Source organism: Xiphias gladius, chromosome 14 (genome assembly GCF_016859285.1).
Source record: "Xiphias gladius isolate SHS-SW01 ecotype Sanya breed wild chromosome 14, ASM1685928v1, whole genome shotgun sequence".
Lineage (NCBI taxonomy): Eukaryota > Metazoa > Chordata > Actinopteri > Istiophoriformes > Xiphiidae > Xiphias > Xiphias gladius.
The window spans coordinates 17,189,109-17,209,932 of record NC_053413.1 but is presented as its reverse complement, the minus strand read 5'-3'; the positions used below and the strand labels follow the sequence as shown (position 1 = coordinate 17,209,932).

At 37.9% G+C, this 20,824-nt stretch overlaps 1 protein-coding gene across 7 annotated transcripts; it reads left to right on the top strand.

Annotated features, from left to right (window-relative positions):
- Positions 1-4,885: 4,885 nt before the first annotated feature.
- pcmtd1 (protein-L-isoaspartate (D-aspartate) O-methyltransferase domain containing 1) lies at positions 4,886-18,671 on the top strand. Of its 7 annotated transcripts, none has more exons than XM_040143624.1 (7): positions 4,886-5,118; positions 8,965-9,049; positions 11,916-12,224; positions 12,801-12,903; positions 13,490-13,661; positions 16,585-16,708; positions 17,036-18,671. In XM_040143624.1, exons 3-7 carry the CDS (start codon positions 11,918-11,920, stop codon positions 17,407-17,409), a joined length of 1,080 nt encoding a protein of 359 aa, XP_039999558.1. In that variant the 5' UTR covers positions 4,886-5,118; positions 8,965-9,049; positions 11,916-11,917; the 3' UTR covers positions 17,410-18,671. The 7 variants fall into 7 exon arrangements, with proteins under 7 accessions (XP_039999558.1, XP_039999559.1, XP_039999554.1 ...); XM_040143620.1 differs by having other exon boundaries at positions 4,887-5,118; positions 11,760-12,224; XM_040143626.1 differs by lacking the exon at positions 4,886-5,118 and adding an exon at positions 6,090-6,219.
- Positions 18,672-20,824: the final 2,153 nt, after the last annotated feature.

The following is a 20,824-nucleotide window of genomic DNA, read 5'->3' as shown; positions in this document are numbered from 1 at the left end:
GAAGTTTTGTGAATAATATTTATTTTTTCCCTGTTAGTATTTGATGTTTTGTAATGTGAAATGCTTTTTTGTGGAACGATATTAGTATGATATGAAATTGTATTGTATTTCTTTTCTTTTACATTAAAATGTAATGCTTTTTTTTCAGTTGAAGTAGTTTGTAAATTGAAACTTCCTATTACTTTTACTATTTCATAATAAACAGATATGCGCTGTGTTGTACAGTTTGTGTATGGTAGAAATAAACTTTTCAAATGGTTGTGTGGTGTCTCAAAGCGTTAGTCTGCTGTCAGTCAAATGGGAACCCAGTTACCTCAGAAGGCAGAGGTATCAACTTCCTTAGGCATTAGCATCACCTAGTGGTGAATGTTAGGCATTATGTCTAAAACAACAGGGAGTGGTCAGTGGTGTTCAGATGCAGAAAGTTAAAGATGAACCCCAAGACTCGTTTGGGGCTAAAAATCAAAAATAAAAGGATGTATCTGCCACGTCACGGTTCGAGTCCAGCTGGGTACCTTTGGGGCAAAAAAATGCCCCAAAAATTACATGAAATAAATCGAAATACAGTGCAAACCACCTTTCATTTTCAATGTATTTGTTTAGGGCTAGGACCAACTATTTGATATTTTCTTTATCAGTTAATCTGCCAGTTATTTTCTCGATTAATTGATTGATCGTTTGGTCTATAAAATGTCAGAATGGGGAAAAATGTAGATCACAGTTTCCTAGAGCCCAATGTGAAGTCTTCCCATTGCTTGTTTTGTCTGACCAACAGTCCAGAGCCCAAAGGTATCAAGATTACTTTTACATAACATGAACAAAAGCAGCAAATCCTCATATTTAAGAAGGTAAAACTCATATTATTAGGTCTTCTTTATTTGAAAAATTAAAATAAACCATCAATCATTTATCAAAATAGTTGCCCGTAAATTTTCTACCAGTTGACCAATCAATTTATTGAGTAATTGTTCAATGTCTAGTTGTGTTTTGCAGATTTTAGATTAGATGACTTCAATAACAGGTCATAGCAGAGAATATATGAATATTAATGCTAACACACAAACTAATAGTGTTTAAAAGAGGATATTAGTGTTGCTCGTGAGCCACTAAAAAACTATATTTAATACAATCAGTTAAGTAATAAATAAACAAAAGCCGACCAAATGTGGTACATCAGAAAACGGGAATAAGTTATGTTGAAAAAAAAAAAAAACATTTCTGAGGAAAAAATCAACTACCACATGTCATTCATGTCATTTTTTATCTACTAAAAACACTAAAAAAGGAGATTACCTTCAAAATGAAGTATGGTTTGAACTCTCTTATTTCTGTGTCCTCCAACGCATTTTCTGCTGAATCAGGAGTGAAACAAAAAATGGAACCTGCCTTTCTTTTAATAAATTTGTTTATTCCTGCTCCTAACTTTGGCAGTGATGCTGTTACCCCGACATATAATGATTTAGAGCTGCACAGAGCAGAAAATATTTTAACTCGATGTAATATTAACGTTTATCAAGCCGAAATGGCAAAAATTCATGGCTTCCAGCTTCTCAGATGTTAATATTATCTGCTTTTCTGAATGTCTCTGTGTTCTGAACTGTTGGTCAGCAAAACAGGACGTCAAAAAATTTGAAGACATCACCTTGGTCTCTGGGAACTTTCAATGTGCATTTTCCGCACTTGTTTTTTGACATTTTATAGATCAAAATGATTATTTGAGAACATGATCTGGAGATTCAGCGACAACGAAAATCACTATTAGTTGCAGCCTTACAGTGATTCACACAAAAATGTCTTCAACTAAATATTAAAATATCTGTATCGTGTTGATGTATTTATTTGCAGACATTCAAGTGGGGAGTGAGTGAAATCACGTGCAAGGACCGCTTGAAACAAAAGCAGATTATGTGAATTAAACCAAAGTTCAGTTTGTGGTGTAGTAACAGCACATCAAGACCACACACACTGTTGGTATGTGACCCCAGCTAACTCCACTGAAGTAAACTGTCTGTTTATATTTGACTAATAAAAAAAATGGCAAAACAAATGTTTGATTCCAGGGAAAAAACATGAGAAGCAAATGTGGCCAAATCCAGAAGCCTGCTTTTGTGTGTTGCAATAGTCGAATTTTTTAAAAGTAATATATATTTTATGAAGGCCTCAGCCTCAGAGTTCATGTCGTCGGTATTTAGTGGTACAATGACCTGAAGAGGAGTTATACATGGCATGTTTTTAAAGCTGTGATATTTTTAGACTCACTTTCTTTGAATTTGACCATTTTTTTACACAAAAAAATATGATTAATAATCAAAGTACAACAAAAGGAACTCATTGTTTCTCTACATAATTGAACTTAGAAGGCAGACTATCATGTAGGGAGATAAAATTCTCTTTTGTTTACCTACAACTAAACAGTTCAATGAATTTAAAATTTTATGGACTTTTTTTGTGGTTAGTTAAAACTTTCTCAGGAGGCGTGAGACTCCTGACCTCTGTATTTCCGAAATCCTGGCTATGGCCCTGGTTTCATGTACCACGTACTAATTATGATGCTAAAAACAGGTCAGACTTGGAGAGGAGATGCCGATCTTGTTTGCTTCATTAGTCAGGCCTCTTAAGGCTGTGAGTGACATGAATAATGGTCATGGATGAGTAGGTGTTCAATCACGAGAGACTTAAATGAACCCAAACACTCTGCATTCTTGAGTATTTTGTACTTTTAGTAGTTTGTGTTCATCTAAGTAGGGCTCAATACCTCCCAGTGTTACACAATTAAAACAACCTTTTGAGGAAGTATCACAAACAAGTATCACAAACACTAGTTTACTATCCTTTCTGTGAATGAAGAAAAATACAGGTAGACCATCAGTTTAGCCGATGACTGCGTCTCTGAAACACCTCAATAGCCTGAGCCAAGGCTGAAAACGTGACAAATGCAGCTTGGTTGGAAAGTTTCTAATTATCATGAAGTGACTGCGAATTTGCACGCAAAGTCGTCCCCCTGAATAAATAAGTAATCAAAAGGTGAGGTGAAGCGAGGTCCCTGCAACCGTGGCTGTGTGTGATACAGAGCAAACAACAGCTACAGTACAACAAAAAGCTTATTTAGTGAAAGCTGACCAGCCCAGACCTGCGTGCGTCTGCTGACCACGGCTGTTTCCTTACAGACCTGGTCATTATCTATTCCCACACTTCCAGAGCAGACCAGAAACTGACTGCAGGGTAAATTTAGGCTGCTCCTTAACGGAACTGTGTGAGGTTACAAGGTGGGTGAAGCTTTCCAGGATCATCCCAATTTTATATCCTCTTGTTAGAAGCAGTGGTCATGAACCATACGATTATCATAGCCATATTAGTCCTGAAATATTTCTTTTTTACTCAGGATGCGTTTATTAGTTAAGCGGCCAGGGACCAGTTAAGATAGACAGATACATAGATAGAGTGCATAGTTAAATATGATATTTCCACTTCAAAAAGCTGAAAAAAGTAGATTGTTTTAGCAGGAAAGAAATGACAAAACAAACTGCAGTAACACTAGGTTAATTGTTTTTTTTAGTTTTTTGTATAAGTTGATGACATCTGTACTTGACTTGACTCTAAAACGCTCAAAAAGGGCTGCACAAAAGCTACAGTTTGTACAAGAGTTTGAAATTACTTCTTCCACCTTTAATCTGAGATAGATAGATAGATAGATAGATAGATAGATAGATAGACAGAGCCCGATATATAGGTCAGCTGATTTTGGCCTGTCACCGTATCACCGTATATATTTTGTCTGGTATGCGCCGATATGAAAACTTTTTTTTTTTTTTTTTTTTTACAGAACATAATGCAGAAAAAGTTGTTGGGATAAATTAGAAACGGTGTCATCACATAGTTTGTCCAGCAGAGAGCGCGCTCTGACTCCCCTGACTACAACACTCAGCACTGTTCGCAGCACATGTAGCAGAGTACGCATCACAGCTGAGTGACAGTGGTGGGGAGTCAGGGTGTTTTCGCAGTAAGTTGATAACTACATCGCTGGTCGACTCCATTTTCCCTTTTCATTATAACTTATATATATATATATATATATATGGAGAGAGAGAGAGAGAGAGAGAGAGAGAGAGAATATCAGCTGTTATATATATATTGTTATATCGAATTTTTTACTCCCTATAATCGGTATTGGCATCAGCCCCAAAAATCCAGTTTATAGTAAAGACTAACTAATTCAACTTTTAAACTTTTAAACTACAAAAATTAAGTGCACAATATAGAAACACATCAATATATTTTCTTTCATTCTTCATTTTGGAAAACTTACAGCATTCGGTGAAGTACATATTTTCACCAATCCTGACTCTAAAACTACTCCAAAAAGTAAGTAAGAAATAAAATCCTTGTAGCACAAAACTATTTACTTTATATACAGCTGGGTATTTTAGTTCAGGGGTTCCCAACCTAAAGAAGTCAGGCCCCTCCAAAGTGTCACAAGATGAGAAGAAAAAAATACATTTATTTCATTTTTGTTCCCTAAGCTTTGCTGTTTTGCCTCATGGGGCCTTGAACTCTTATTTAAATGAAACCATGTGGGATGTTTAGAGGGGAAGACACTCTTCAGAACTGCTACAAACTCTACGGTATTTGAATGTGACAAGGCGCCCCAACTACACGCTGGTCTTTAGTGAAGCACAAGCCAAAAAGGTCGCTAATAACCGGTTTAGCGCTTGAAGTGTGTTATAATTAATGTAGAACCTTAATGTGAAAAGTAGCTTGCAACTACAGCTGCAATGTTTCCCTCTGAAATGAAGCACAGAAGTACGAAGCAGCCGAGACACACAGACAAACGGATAGATTGATAGACGTGAAGCAACAGTGCTTCCCTCTATCGACAACACTTTAAAACCACGTGACCTGTGTTTACATCCTCTCCTCAGCTGTTTCTTTCTTCTTCCACTTCGACACAGCGGCTCGTCCCCTTACTGCTTTATCTTTCCAAACCAACCAGCTAGTCAGCTCAGTTAACTAGTGCTCACCCTCAACGGGAGTCGGTTCGCGTCCCGAAGTGACCGCCGCTGACCGTCGCATTGCACGGCGCATCCAGTTACAAGGAGTGGGTTAATGCGACACGGCATTGTGAGTATTTTTGATTTCTTTTCAGCGAGCTGCAGTTTCCCTGGGAGTTAGCCCCGTCGTGTCGTCGGCTGCCTTTCCGGGTATCAGTTTTGTGGGCTTTATTTAATGTGACACAGGAGTAGGGGTGTTGTGTGTTGCGTGTCCGCTGGCTGCATAACGGCCGGATAAAGAGGCGAGCTTACCTAACCTGCTTTGTCTCTGTTTTGATGATGGCGCACTCAGGCCCGCAAAAGCTAACGTTAGCCGGGATAACTTTAGCTCAGATGGCGTTGGCCGTATCCACACGATAACTCAAGTGCTTGACTCTCGGTTTAAACCATCACTTCACCTGTCAGTGTGTGACCGAGGTTTGCCTAATTCACACGTCTTGGCGCAGCTGGTCTTTCATTTTGATGTGTGGCTGCTCGAGCGGAGACTTTAGCTACATCAGGTGGAAAAGGCTCCAACAAATAATTTTATTTTTTATTTTTTTATTTTTTTGTTAGGGATTTTCTCCTCAGCTGTTACCAAAAAACGTACGGGGATTATATTTCAACCTCTTCTGGACAGACCGGTTTAACTATTGTTGCTGTTTAGGATTGGGTTTAATCGCACTGCAGAAAGCTGGCCAGCAAGTGCGTTTTGGTCGACAAGTGGGAACAAAAGCTGGACAGATGCTCAAACTGTCTCTCTCACACACACACACACACACACACCGTCTCTCACTCTTTGTCAGCTTGTGACACGAATGCCGGACCCGTCGTGTGTATCGCACAGATGTGGACGTGCAGGATTGAGGGGCAGCCATGATTAATAACGCTTGACAACATTTCATGAAAACGCTGTTGTTGTTTTGCTCCGTCGTCACACGCAGTGCGAAGAAAGTGTCCGGCCCTCTGATTGGCCTGACGGTGCTGCCGTCTGTGTGGCAACTGCAGCACGTGACCAGGCGCGGCGCCGATTGGCTCCGTCGGGTGTCAGTCGTGGGACGTCAGGAGCCTCGGTGAACGCCGCCGCGTGCACACTGGGTGACCAGGAAAATAGAAAACGCCTGTGTGATGTGAGGCAACGTCCCTGCAAAAAAAGTGCCACCTTACTTGTTATTCCTGAAAGTTCCCGGTGGTAAGGTGCTACTAATGTCTTGGTACAGCTATGTTGCATCCGCTTGCCAAATACAAATACCTTCCTATACCTTATTCGGTATCATGAAGTTGAGCTTTCGTCATTATCGTGTAACTAAAACTGCAGCTCAGAGATTCCGCGATCGCCTGTTGTCGGGCTGGAAGCCAGAAACACCACAGTATTTAGTGATGGCTGCTAAAATAACCAACATTAACATCAATTAACCCAGCCAGATTAATTTTCCCAACTTTTAGCGACAACCTGAAACTGAGATGAGCAGCAGAAGATATGAAATCTCGATTGACGTTGATTGTTCTGACTTTTACACCTGGCTTTCTATAAACCACTTGGTCCAAATAATGCAGGTCCTGACTCACAACTACGGGGTCAATGAGTTCAAACTACTGGTTTGATATGCATAAAAAGTTTATCTGACTCTCCTGGATTTAAAGCTGCAGTATGTAACTTTTTTTCCCAACATTTTCTTTTTTTTTTTTTTTTTTTAGTTGAAATATGCTTCAAAACACAACTTAGTGTCAGAGGATTCAGTGACCCAGACTGAATGAACAGCCTGAGAGCAGTGTACAGATTTTCCCCTCTAAAGTGGCTGAGCGAGCCTCGCCCATCTAACCGGTCAGAGAGGGCCAGAGTCAGGGGTGGTCTACTGCTCCTTTCACACCGAGGCTTCAGATTAATATGAGCTGCTGGAAGAGGCTGCTGTGGCTGACTCACAGGCCAACAAACTCCCGATTCCTGCACCGGCCGAGACGGCGAACCCGGCGAGGATGTAGGTGAAGCAGGTGCCAAAACAGTTAAGAAGTAAAGAGGTGCAACTAATGATTATTGACTACTGATTAATCTGCTGGTTATTTTCTCGTTTAGTCTATAAACTGTATCATAATAGTGAAAAATGCCCATCACAATGTCCTGAATCCCGAGATCATATCACCAGATTGTATGTTTTGTCTATCAATACTCCAAGACCCAACGATTTTCAGTTTACCGTCACATAAGACGAAGAAAGTTGGCAGATCCTCACAACTGAGAAGCTAAAACCACTATTTCTGAACCATCTACATGATGGCAAGTCCCGATTTGGGCTGCAACTAAGAATCATTAAATCATCTACCGCTTATTTTTGCAAGAAATAGTTTTGTCCACAAAATGTCATAAATTAGTAGAAAATACCCATAATGATGTCATGGGGCTCAACGTGGCGTTTTGTCCTACTATCAGTCCGAAACCCAAATGTATTCAGTTTACTCTCCTATATGATAAAGAAAAGCAGAAAATATTCACATTTGCTGTGGAACTGAATAATTTTTGCAAATTTTGCTTAAAAAAAATAGACTTTTTTGGCAGCCTCTCAGCGCTGAGAGGCTGCCATTCTCATCACACATTAGATGAAATGATAGATGGTAAATTGTTTACTGTTTTAAAGATGTGTTGAGACTGAAAGTGAAGAGAGCTTTTGGTGATGGTGTAGAAAGTCAATGACAAGATGCAGACAGTTTCAGGCTTATCTAGGTGCCACAACTGAAGGAAAGACATGGCTGCTTGAGTTAAAAACATTGTAATTTGAGCCAAAATTTGAATCGTATCCCAAAACTGTATGACTCCTCTTCTTGAATACAAAGAGATAGCATGAACAAAATTAAGAGGACCCAGAGGAGAATATGAGAAACAACTGGAGCTCTGGTAAATCTTGAAAAATCTGAGTTGTCTCACACACGTTAACATGATGTCTGTTCATGTTTGTTAGCCTGGCACAACTAATGAGTCTAATGGTCAAATTAGCATAAATAAAGAGTGATGCAGATCCCTTTAATCTGACTTAATATGATAGCACCACTTACGTGGCCCAAAACTGAATAACTGGAGAGGAAGACATACCACTGAAATGGCAGAAAAATTTTTAAATAGAAAATTGGTCTTATGTAGTGTATTAAAAATAATTTCCTTTCTAAACCAGTTTGGATAGACATTTTAATTTTTCCAGTGTGTGAGAAAGTAAAGGGGTTGGCCTTTTTAACACACAACAACATGCAAGCTATGTCCAAAAAAAAATTAAAACCTAGTAAATGGCTGAACTGACAAAGCAGAACTGTAAATGGAGCTTATGCGTCATCTTCACGTTAATCCGTGTCATTGGTCTACCATAGGTATGAGTATAATTTTCTTTTTCTGACAGAGCTGCAAATTGTCTGATGAAATGTCTGAAATTTACACTATAAATGCTGGTAACCATGAAGATTATCAGTTTCCCTCACACTGTATGTTGATCAGCAGTGTGTACTTCTGGGGTGTGCTGCCTAGACAGGCCCTTGGCATTTAGTTACAGCACTAGAGTTGATCTCGTGTTGCTGGAGGATCTGTTACATGTTTCATCATCCTGCTTTATTCAGCGAGGTGTCCCTAACCGGGTTACAGAAGCCCATCATGACCTGAAATGGCATCCATACATGTTCGTTACACACCGGGGGTCAACTCAGGACAATCCTGTCTGTGTTTACCAGTGGTCTCCTGTTTAAAAAGAGGCATTTTTTTTCTGTTAAATACTAGCTTCACTGTAGAAACGAATGTTATCACCTAACTTGCCTTTCTAGTCTTAAAGGAATGAATGAATAATGAGCTGTTTCAGGACTGTGGATTATTATTGCTAAGACTGTAGGGCAGTGCCTAAAAGCAATTCCTTTATACAATACCTCCCCTGACCCACTTACCTGGATTTTCTTTCAACTGCAGGCAACTCAAAGGACTATGCATTACAGAGACGGCAGAGGGGGAAAATCTGCGATTTAAAAAATACACTGCTCTACAATCGCTGATGGTGAGCGAATCAATGACTCTTTCTACCTGCGAGAAAGAGCCAATGGAAAATTACCTTACCAGACCTCCCACTACAAAGTCACCTCTGAATTTAATCTTTATTAGCTGAGTCAGATGTGGAGATGCTGAGAAGGCAGATAGGGAATTCAAGACTTGTCTCCCTCGGCTGCATCCCCAGCTACAATATACCCATTCACCCTGAGGCAGAGTGGGATATTTTTGTTATCAGAGTATTTATAAAATGTTTAAACAACAGCATGGGATAAGAATTTCCCCTTTATTGCTACAATGCGGTACTTTTTATAGAGAAATATTACACAGTAAAGCCAGTAGCACAGCATTTATAATCTAGTTAACTTTCAAAGCACCAGTGCATGTAGTGCATATTTTAGCATAAACACACCCCTATAGCAGTGGCTCCCAACCTTTTTGGCTTGTGACCCCTAAAGATTAAACAGTGTCTTTTTTTGTGACTCGCCATCACAGATTATGGGCATGAGTTGTGAGCAGAAAGGGTCATTTTAGCTTCTCAGACTGTTTCATTTGAAGAGTTTTTAGAGGCCTGAAGTGCAGAAAGTATTCGGTACTTTACAAGAAAAAAAGTAGAAATTGGAGAGAAATCAGAAAAAAGAAAAACCATATTATGCAACAGAAAATGTCAGCAATCTGAGGCTAACTTTGTTTCACCTTCAACTTTCTCTGTGTACATCAACTCTGTGTTTCTGTATAGCAGGTAAGCCGGTCCCGATGCCATTGAAATATAGTATAAAAGTATTAAACTGATTTAATGAAGCGTATGGCCCCTGCGTGTGGTTGGATTTTTAAAGACATGCATGTTATATGATAGGCAGACTTACCTTCCCAAAGGTTGCAGGCACACTTCTCCCACATCGACCTGTAGTTGGGTACTCTGCCTCGGAAAAAAGCAACGTCTGTGGCGCGCCACACTGTGGAATTTATTTCGAGTTAATACGCTGACGAATCTGATTCGTGTATTGGCATGAAAGCTTCATCAGAATGTGATTATAATGGGTTTAATGTTCTGTGAGAGGAGTTTCTGATATTTTCTCCATCACATTTGTAACAGAGGGGAAAGACTATTAGAGGCACCTCTCGGTAAGATGCCGTGGAGTTCAGTGGCTGCCAAAAAAAAAAAAAAAAAACAAAAACTGGAGCCTCCAAAATGCCTCATGAAGTTGAATCAAAACCTCTAAATGGCTTCAACAAAATATGGAATGCCTGCATTAGTTTTAGCAAGGTGTACCTAATAAACTGGCAGTATATACCGTGAGACAATATAAATTTGTATACCATCAGAGATTTTGCCATGGTAGCTGTTCCTTTAATATCTCAAGGTGTATAAGAACATTATGTACAATGTTGCTAGTCTATAAGCAGGCATCACCCTCGATAATGTTGGATTTTATATGATTTTTGCATCACTGCAATGTTGTACCCTTTATTATCAGGTATTTAATTCACACACTGACAGTCGTAAACATCCATTTGCCATGACAGAAGTTGTTATCCCTATTCCCCACACCTAATGTCAGCTTTATATTATGTAACCCCACACTTACTCTCTGGCTATTGAAGACTCCACAGACATAATTACTGTGACACTTGGGCAGACAGTGTTAGCATTAGATGCCTTACACCAGGTTTTGAATGTGACAGTGTCTGAATTAGTCAATAAAATAAATAGCTGTAGCTAATTATTATTTATGTTATTGGTTATTTGATTTATCTGCCTTTTTTTATTTTTACTATAAAATGTCATAAAATGGTTAGAAAAAGTCCGTCACAGTCTCACAGGGCCCAGGAATACATCTTCAAAGTTTTGTCCAGTGTAAAAACTAAAGATATTTAGTCACTATCATAGAAGGCTAAGAAAACCAGCTGGAAGCAATGAATTCTTGGCATTGTTCTTAAAAAAAAAAAAACATCTAACTGACTTGGAACACTTATAAATAGCATCAAAATAAAGATTAATGTCCAGTCAGTTGACTAATCCTTACATATACAGCACATTAAACTGCATGCAGAACATTTGTTAGCACTGGATATAGTGTAAAACATAATGAAAATAGTTCATAGTATGTACAACATCTTTGACACGATGAAGCGAACTCTTTCAGTCAGCTATTTTTTGCATTTAATTACAAGAAAATCACAGGTGTAGCTGGTATCACAAAAAATGTGCTGTTTTAAAAAAATAAATAAAAAAAAAACTTCATACAAAAAAAAAAACAATAGGCTAATCTCTGAGGAGTCAAATTGATGTGATATCCAAAATTTAGCCTTAATGAGGCTGTAAACAATAATACAGAGTTAAAATGCCTTGATGTTGTATTGTTGGACTGTCCACAAACGTGACAGTTTGATGACTGCATTGTCTGTAGTAAAAATCTACATAAATAAAGCTAAATTATTTCATGTGGCATAATGCAAAGACATTTCAAACATAAATTGCCTACTTTTTGTACTTTAGGGGAATTAATTAGGAAGAACACTGCTATGTAGCATAGTATGTCATTGATTCTTCAGTCTGTTTTGTCTCAGTTAATTTTTCATCAAAAGACAATCGCAGTTGTGGGAGAATATTAATAAATCTTTACTTTATCAGCATCTTAAATCTACGCTCTACTTGTAGATTTAAGCAGACACAGTATTCCGTAGCAGGCATATCATGTTTATGTAATTTTTCTCAGGTCATTTGCTGCCTGGACATGACTGTTGTTTGAACTGACGCTTGAGGAGTCACAGTGGCAGGATCCTTCAGCCAGCCATTCATCTTCATGCCACTGTGAGGAGGAATCACTCATCCTGAGAACGACTTCGCCCCTTGTGTTTCTCTTCTCTTTTAGCCATGGGGGGAGCCGTGAGCGCCGGGGAGGACAATGACGACCTCATTGATAATCTGAAAGAAGCTCAGTATATTCGCACAGAAAAAGTTGAACAGGCTTTTCGGGCCATAGACCGCGGTGACTACTATCTGGATGGCTACCGGGACAGTGCCTACAAAGACTTGGCGTGGAAGCATGGCAACATACACCTGTCTGCTCCGTGTATATACTCTGAGGTGATGGAGGCCCTCAAACTGCAGCCAGGACTTTCTTTCCTCAATCTGGGCAGTGGAACCGGCTACCTGAGCACAATGGTTGGCCTTATTATAGGTAAGCATAGTGTACCCTTTTTCCACAGCTCTGTTTTTTGAGATGTGGGAAATTCGCAGATGTTCTTTACATTTAGATAACTCATTTAGGTGGGAAATTAAAGTGTGTGTGTGAATACAAATCATGCATCAATGATACAAGGAAAGCAATGATTATTTCCCTGATTTATCAAATAATCATTTGTTCTACAAAATGTCAAAAGAAATGGTGAAAGTTGCCCATCAGAATTTCATAAAGCCCAAGGGACTGTTACAGATTGCTTGTTTTGGCTGACCAAGTGTCCAGAAGCCGAAGATATTTAGTTTACTATGACATAAAACAAAGAAAAGCAGTAAATAATCAAATTTGAGATATCTGGAATCAGATGATGTTCAACATTTTTACAATAAAAATGACTTAAAAGGTTAATTGATTACAAAAAATATTCTATTAATTTTTTGTCAAAAATTAAAACATTGAATTGTTTCGGCTCCACATGATACCATAATAGATAGTAAGTAATGCTGTGTTATGATATTTTAAAAAAAAAAAAATTTTTTTGCTTTTGTTTTTTTTTTTTTTTTTTTTTTTCCAAAGGGCCATTTGGTGTTAACCATGGAGTTGAGCTCCATAAGGACGTGGTTGAATATGCCAGAGAGAAACTGGATGATTTCATAAAGAATAGTGACAGCTTTGATAAGTGAGTAATTTCTTTGAGAAATAAAAGACTGATAAAAAGAAAAACCGGCAAGTAAAAGTGTTACTAGAACCTGTGGTCTGAATACATCCATTTATTATATGAATAGTTCGAAATTTTCCTCACTGTTTTGCCAAGAGTTAGATGAGAAAGTAGATTCCATTCTCATATTTAACAATTAAACATTAGGCTACAGCCTGCAACCGGGTCACTTATTTTAGCATTAAGACTCGAAACAGGAGGAAACAGCTAGCCTGGTCCTGCCCTGTGTTTAATCTGTACAAAAACCGAATTGTAACAGCACAAGTTTTCCAACGCTGATTTTTACACTTCGGTTTTTGTACAGATTCAACAAGCAAGATATATCTTGTGTGCTTTCTAAGTGCTGGTTAGCAGATTTAGTTTACCTTCAGACAGAGTCAGAATAGCTGTTTGCCCCTGTGTGCAGTCTTGATACTAAGCTAACCGGCTGCTGGCTGTGGCCTCTTATTTACCGAGCATGTATGAAAGTGGTATCGGTCTTCTCATCTAACCCTCAGCAAGAAAATTAATGAGCGTATTTTTACCATTTTCCCTTATTTTTTCACAGGTTTGAGTTTTGTGAACCCATCTTTGTGGTGGGGAATTGCCTTGAAATCTCAACAGACAGTCATCAATACGACCGCATTTATTGTGGTGCCGGAGTGCAGAAGGACCATGAAAATTACATGAAAGTACTGCTTAAAATTGGAGGCATTCTGGTGATGCCTATAGAGGATCAGGTAAGTGCTGCAAGCCAGCAGAATAATACAGAATCAACACGTCATGATTGCTGTTCAAAATCCTAACACATGAGGGAAAACAAGGTAAAATAGCTTTGACCTACAAGACTGGTTATGCAACTTTCACATGCATTATTGAGCCACAACTGCCCCTAGATTTGAGCAGGTGTGTAAGGAGCATACACGGGGCTCTATAAGTAAATGTTTTATTTAAAATGGTGGATGTGTGAGTGTGGACAGACTGTGGGCCATGGAAGAGGGCATTCAGGATATTTTGGGATGTTAGTGGAGAAAATCATTTGCAGGAGCCTTTTCCAGGAAGGAGGGTCAAGATCTTGACCGACTCATGGTCAGAGATTTTGGGCAATTTAAGGTATTTAAAGGAAAAGGGAGCTGAAGTGAAGCAAAGCCTGGCTTAGATTAGATACTGTGACCCAAGGTTTTGAAGTTTTATGTTGGTAGTTATTTAACCAAGGCCTGAGTCCGCTGTGAAGTCAGTTCAGAGTACAATGTAGTTAAAAGATATCAATTGGATCTTACACTGTGTTTTTAAAGAAGATAAAAAGCATTAGTAAAAGTAAAAACAACCTGCACCCAAAGGCTGTAGTCAACCAAAGAAAATCTTGGTGAAATCTACTCCTCACCACCAATCGATTGGTCACGGGGGGAATGTGCACGTTATCTCTAGATAGCTTAACTAAATTGTGCACAGTGCACTGAGTGCACTCTACCTGGTAGCCTTATTAGCCTAAATGAATTATAAATAAACATAAAAAGCTAGTATTTACAGCATATTAAATCATTTTCACCGGATAATTTTATACTGAAATGATGACAACCGACTCAGAGCCGACCAGTGTGCACCTGCCCATATTCATATGATTTCTAAAAATAGAACTATATCAACTGGTGATCCCAGCACAAGAACTCAAGGCCTCAAGCGTTAAACATGAAAGTTGACAGAGCATGCTAATATAGACAGGTTAGCCCACGTTTTTTTTCTCTGGTATGGCGTGTTGGTCGTTCATCTGTGATATTCCAACTGCTGTTTGCAAAGTTTACACGTGACTTTTTGGTCATCCATTTTAACAGAACCCAGCCACACCACTGATTTCTTTGACATGGTCTCAGTTGGTTTTGAGCCAACTCAGAGTAAACGTTCAGGAAACGTTCATAAATGTTAAATACCGTAAGTTAGACCTAGCAGGGTGAGTTCAAAGTTGTGAAAGCGGGGGTGTTTTCAAACAGCCTTAAGCCAAAATACTCTTAAATATGTCCAGTTTAAGCAGTAAAATGTAAACACCTATATTTTGGCTATATTGAAAGAAAGAAAAAAGTAATCACATAGTGACTTGCACTATGATAGTGAGTGTTACAGTGCTGATTGAAGTACTCATCCACTTTAGTGTACAGTACATTAAAGATGGCTTTAAATGGATGAACCTTACTTCAAAGTATATCTTCTGGTAATTTATGGACCAAATGATACATCAACTGATCAAGAAAATAATTGGCAGATTAATCAGTTATTAAAATAATCATTAGCTGCAGCAGTTTTTCTGCCATCAAAGATATTTCTACACTGTTTTATACCATGGTAGTTATTTCTTCAATATCCCTTGCAGTACAAGTACTTTGGGGCCAGTGTTACAAATCAATCAGCAGAACAGAATTTATTTAATAATAATATCATGATTTTTACAAAAGACTTTAAAACTTGATAGTCTCATCCCATTGGATGAAGATAAACTTTCAGTTTTGGACCTATGTTAGAGATGTCTGTGATTGTTTCTGAAGCGGTCTGTTTTGGGCTTGTGAATGACAGGCTGTGTTTAGTTGGGTGTATTATCTTGTTTTTTTATTTCTTCTGCTAAACCCAGGCCTCTTGAAAAAGAGATCTTTATCTCAATGAGACTAACAGAATAAATTCTCGTGATTTTTGCATTAGTGGGATAAATTAATTTGATTTGTCAGGAATTTGAATGTGTTGGGTTTGCCAAAAACAGATATTTATGTCTGTTTATTGTATTCATTAACTCATTTTCAATTGATTTTTCCATGAAATGTATTATATTGTAATATAAACTGATATCACAATATTAATTTATCATATCATGACAGAGAATTTTGTCTTTATCGCCCATCCAATCCATTTTAACACCTATGAGATTGTTGCTTTTGAAGTATAGCTACTTCACCGTCTTTAATCCCACTATGTTCGCATAAAAAGCCAGTTTAAAAATGGAGTGAATGTTTGATGCTCCTATTTGATGTGACAGAATATATGCAAGCGCAAAGAAGGGTCAATTTCTTCTCTAGGGGCTTGGTTTATATTTCTCGGGTTACAAAGTGTATATACCACTGCCACCCGTAATGAAGAGCTGGAAACTGGAGTAACATGTTTAGGTGTGTGAATGTTACTTATCAAGCAAACAGTGCATTTATGCAGAGATAATTGCTACAGTGTATTGTTGTATTGTAATCTGTAGAAATTTAAACACAGAAATGCATCCTCGCAAGAATAATCTATATTCAGGTAGCAAATTCACAAAAAACTCAATAAGCAATGGCAGATGGGTAAAATATCCACACAACTACTATAAATCTATACATCTGTGTCTATATCTATCTATATATCTATCTATCTATATATATATCTATCTATATATATATATATATATATATATATATATATATATATATATATATATATATATATATATATATATATATATATATATGAGAGAGAGAGAGAGAGAGACATAATACATACACAGTGAGCCCCAAAAGTCAGACTTTTGGACCCCGCTATATATTGAATAAACTGGAGTGGTTTAGGGCCCAGCCTTGTTCCCTAATGTCATAGAGTATTTCATATTTATAAGTGTTCAGTGTTGAGTTCAGGTTTTGTCTCTTTATGCAGCTGACCCAGATAACCAGGACTGGTCAGTGCACATGGGAGAGCAAAAACATCTTGGCGGTGTCCTTTGCCCCCTTGGTCCAGCAGAGCAGAGCTGATGGAGACAAGCCTGACACTGTCCAGCTTCGTAAGTTAACCAACCTCAACAACACAAAAAAAAAACTCTTGAGTCTTGGAGGTTTAGTTTGCCTAACCTGCATTGAAGTGTAAAGCAGGCAAAATTATAAAGTCAGACATTCCGTTCAAAGTGATTGGACAGGATGGTTCCTAAAGTAATATTTGCTTTGACATATGAAGCTATTTCCTTTCCTTGAAGTTCTGAGACACATTTGTCTCTTTGACGGCCTCACTTGTTTTTGCTGACTTAGTTGAAGGACTAGTGCAGTTGAATGGATTTTTCTTATTTTTGTGGTACATTGCCCTGAAGGACTGTGTCATCTCTGTTTGTCCTCAGCCCCAGTGACTGTCCGCAGCCTCCAGGATCTCTCTCGGATCTACATACGCCGCACCCTCAGAAACCTGGCCAACGAGGACAGTCAGGGGAAGGGGATGGTCCAAAGAGTCCCCCAGAAGCGCAAACGCAGGCGCTGCCGGCGGCGACGCATCAACACCTACGTTTTTGTAGACAACCAGCTGATCCCCCAAATGGTGGAGAGTGAGGAGGAGGATCACGCTGAGGAAGAAAACAAGGAAGTGGAGGAGGAGGAGGAAAGAGACATTGGCGACATTGAAATCCTCAAGCAAGTGAACGTGTTGAGAGACCAAATAATGGCTTTACCGCTGCCTGAGTCACTGAAAGCATATTTGCTGTATTACAGAGAGAAATGACTGATTCCCTTGATATCCATTCTTAATGGGTGCAGCTCCTGCTGAAATGCTTTTCTTCACCCTTTTCAGTACAAATGTAGCATTATTTCCATTAAATCTTGATGGTAAAACTGTAAAGGAATGAAACGTCACAGATAATATTGGATAATAATGTTATGATTGTCATGACTTGTTAGTTTTTTGTTTTGCTGATTTGTATATCAAAAAAAAAATATGTAAAAAGTATACTAAATGGAATAGTTTCAGAAACCCGTTTTGAGAATTCAGATTTTATCACAATGTGTCAGGATTTCTGCAGAAGAGTGCAGAATAAAAATTGTATAAAAAACAAAGTTCTTACTATATTTGTTAAAATATGATCATGCTGAGAAGAAGACTTTTATTGCACCTTTTTTAGAAGCTTTAACTTACTCTCAGTGTCTGGCGATTAAACAATGCTGAAATTAGCAAAAGACACTGAAAGGCGAAAAAGGCCACATCCTCCCATTTTGAGTAAGACACTCTTGCGTAATCATGACTGGGGCACTTTTGTCATCACTCTTCTGGATATTTCGTTTTAGGTAAATGTGTTTTGTACCTTCCTGTTACAATAGAGCATTGAGAGACCAGATTGGTTCATAATTTTTTTCTACAGGGCACCTTTTAATGTAACTTTTTCTACAGGGTGCTTACATACATATTTGTGTTTTCTCACTTTGAGTAGCTGACATCCTACTTGATATTATAAGGTGTTGTATGCCTGCTCCTCTCCAGGGTTTCCTTTCCATTGTTAATGCAAATAATATATTAGTTTCATTAATCATATCAGAGGTTTAAAGTACTGATGAAATTGATGACAGGTATTAAGTGGTGGTTCACGTTTTCAGCTTTTTTAGAGGGAACTGGCAATGGGGTGGTGTTAGTCAGTAATGAATACATGCATGAATATACTGTATATGTCTTTGGTGTTCCTGACTTTGCTTCACATCTTATGATTGGTCACTGGAGGTGATGTCCCAAGTGATCAAGTTCGGAAATGTTTTGACAAAAGAGAAAAGGATTAAAAGATGAATAGTCAATTAGATGGCCTTGAGACAAATCTCAAATTCTGTACAGTACTGCGTTTGTTTGTTTGTTTCTTTTCTTTTTCTTTTTTTTTTTTAAATCGACATCAATGCAAAATCAGTATCACTGAGGATTTTGAAGCCTTTTGTATCCTGGACTGTGGAAGTATCCAGCAAAGCACCTTAATCTGCTGTCCTCAAGTGAAAAAAAAAAAAAAAGGTGCCATTTTTATTTTTTTGGGGGGCTTTATTTGTACTGTGGACTGAACTTACTTTAATGTAAATCCTGTTTTATCAAAGTACAATTTGCTTGCAGAACTTCCTGGATAGTGATGGCTTTTAAGTGCCAACATACCCCATCACATTAGGATTTCTGCGAGTTTTTTGGCACGGTAAATCTAACCCAAACGATGCTATATTTCTACAAAAACATTCCACAGTGGAAAAAAGAGAAAACAGCACATCACAGATAGATGTCACACTTTTTCTTCATACTTTACCGTCGCAGACTTGGAAATTTCCTTCATCTTACTTTGAATGCATATTTTAGTATTCCAAAAGCTGAGTTGAATGTTGTTGATATTAATTCTATTCAATATAAAAGTGATATATATGTATTGTTATCATATGATTCTGCATACAGGTTAATTTGCATTTGGTTTGTTGTAGGGCCCTCTTGCTGTACTGTATCTTGACACTGGGAACTCTGTAGATCCAAACTCCACTGCTGTCTGTTAAATAGATAAGATATATTAGTGCTATAGGTCTTCATTTTGTTCTGGTGTAATGAAAAAAATATATTTTGTTTGAAAACGGGCTAATTATTCTATTAGTAGTTTTTGTGTGTAAAGAGGTAAAAATTTATTTTCTGTAAGGTTTTTATTTTCTTTTTTCTTTTTACATTCATCGGAAAGCTTTGCAAGTAAGCAAAAATGGAATAATATCTCACCTTTATAATTACAAATAACAACATAGTCCCATTTAATTTGCATAGTATCCATTAAAGTTCACATGACCAATTACAGGCATGCAACAGTTTATATACCATTATTGAAAATGTAATCGCTAATTAGAGAGCACATTAAGTATTGAAAGCAGGGGACCTACAACCTCGACTCTCAGGTCATGCCTTGCACCAAAGTTAATGGGACTGCTGTGGTTTCATTTAATGTAGATGAGATTTGACTACAGATATGGCACCCGCTAAAGTTATAACCAATTTTGTGCCCTTACATTAATTTAATTTGTCAAGAGCCAAAACAGTTGTTATTTTTTTATCAGGACTAGGTTGATTTCTCATGGTGTGTGCAGTTCATTTTGAAAATGTGTTGTTTCTCCGTAAATGTTGGGCAAAAAAATAAAGGTCACAGTCACGTTATGCCTCTTCCACTCATTGTAACTGCTCTTTTTCGTGTCTTATCAGATTGATGGTTTTCTTGCCCCAGTATGTCCAACATGGTCAAGGAGGCAAATGAGTCATCACAAACAGATGTGGAGTAGAAACAGTAGTTAAGGTTCCAGTGTGGTATCTACTGAAATAAAGCTTGTGTTACTGCTACTTTTGTCTCACATATTAGAACAGGGTGAGGAATGATGAGATGAAGGTCCCAGGCTGGAGTCAAACCTGGGACGTTACAGCCACGAGGCACACTTAACGGCATCAATTTTCCTTTTATTATCTTGGGCTAGTTTGACTAAATTTTGAATGCTGCGTTTGCTATTTAAAGCCGATCCACGACAATAATTACAAGATTCAGTGTCAGGCTCGCTCTAGTGTAATAAATTAATAAACTTCAATTACATCTCTTCTTGCAGTGTAAACATGCACAGACAACAACCAGAAACAAGTAAACAGGATTTTATTAGAAATAAAACGCAAGGGTGTTCTTAAAATTAACTTTAACTTATTACCTAGTATTTTTAGATAATACATGTAATTTGCAATTTATATACTTGAAATACTTGTTTAATATGCTTTAAATATCCCACCTGAAATAGTCATTTGGGTAAATTGAAGTTATATTGCAAGCATGTCCATATTGAGTACAAAGGCGTTTTTAGATAGACTTGATTATAATTTAATGGTCTCTCAAAATACCATAGTCAAGTATATACTGTATCAAGTTGTACTACTTACATATCATTAAAGGAATAGTCCATAAATTTGGGAAATACAATTTAGTCTTTCTTGCCGAGAGTTGGATGAGAATCTAACTCTAATCATATCTGTGTGGTAATTACAACTCTACCATAAAATGCAGGTTAGCTTAGCTTATTTCAGCATAGAGACAGGAAACAGCTAGCCTGGACAGACACAAGTTGTCGGTTTTACACTGATCTAGGTATGGATCAAACAAAGGAGGTATAATGTG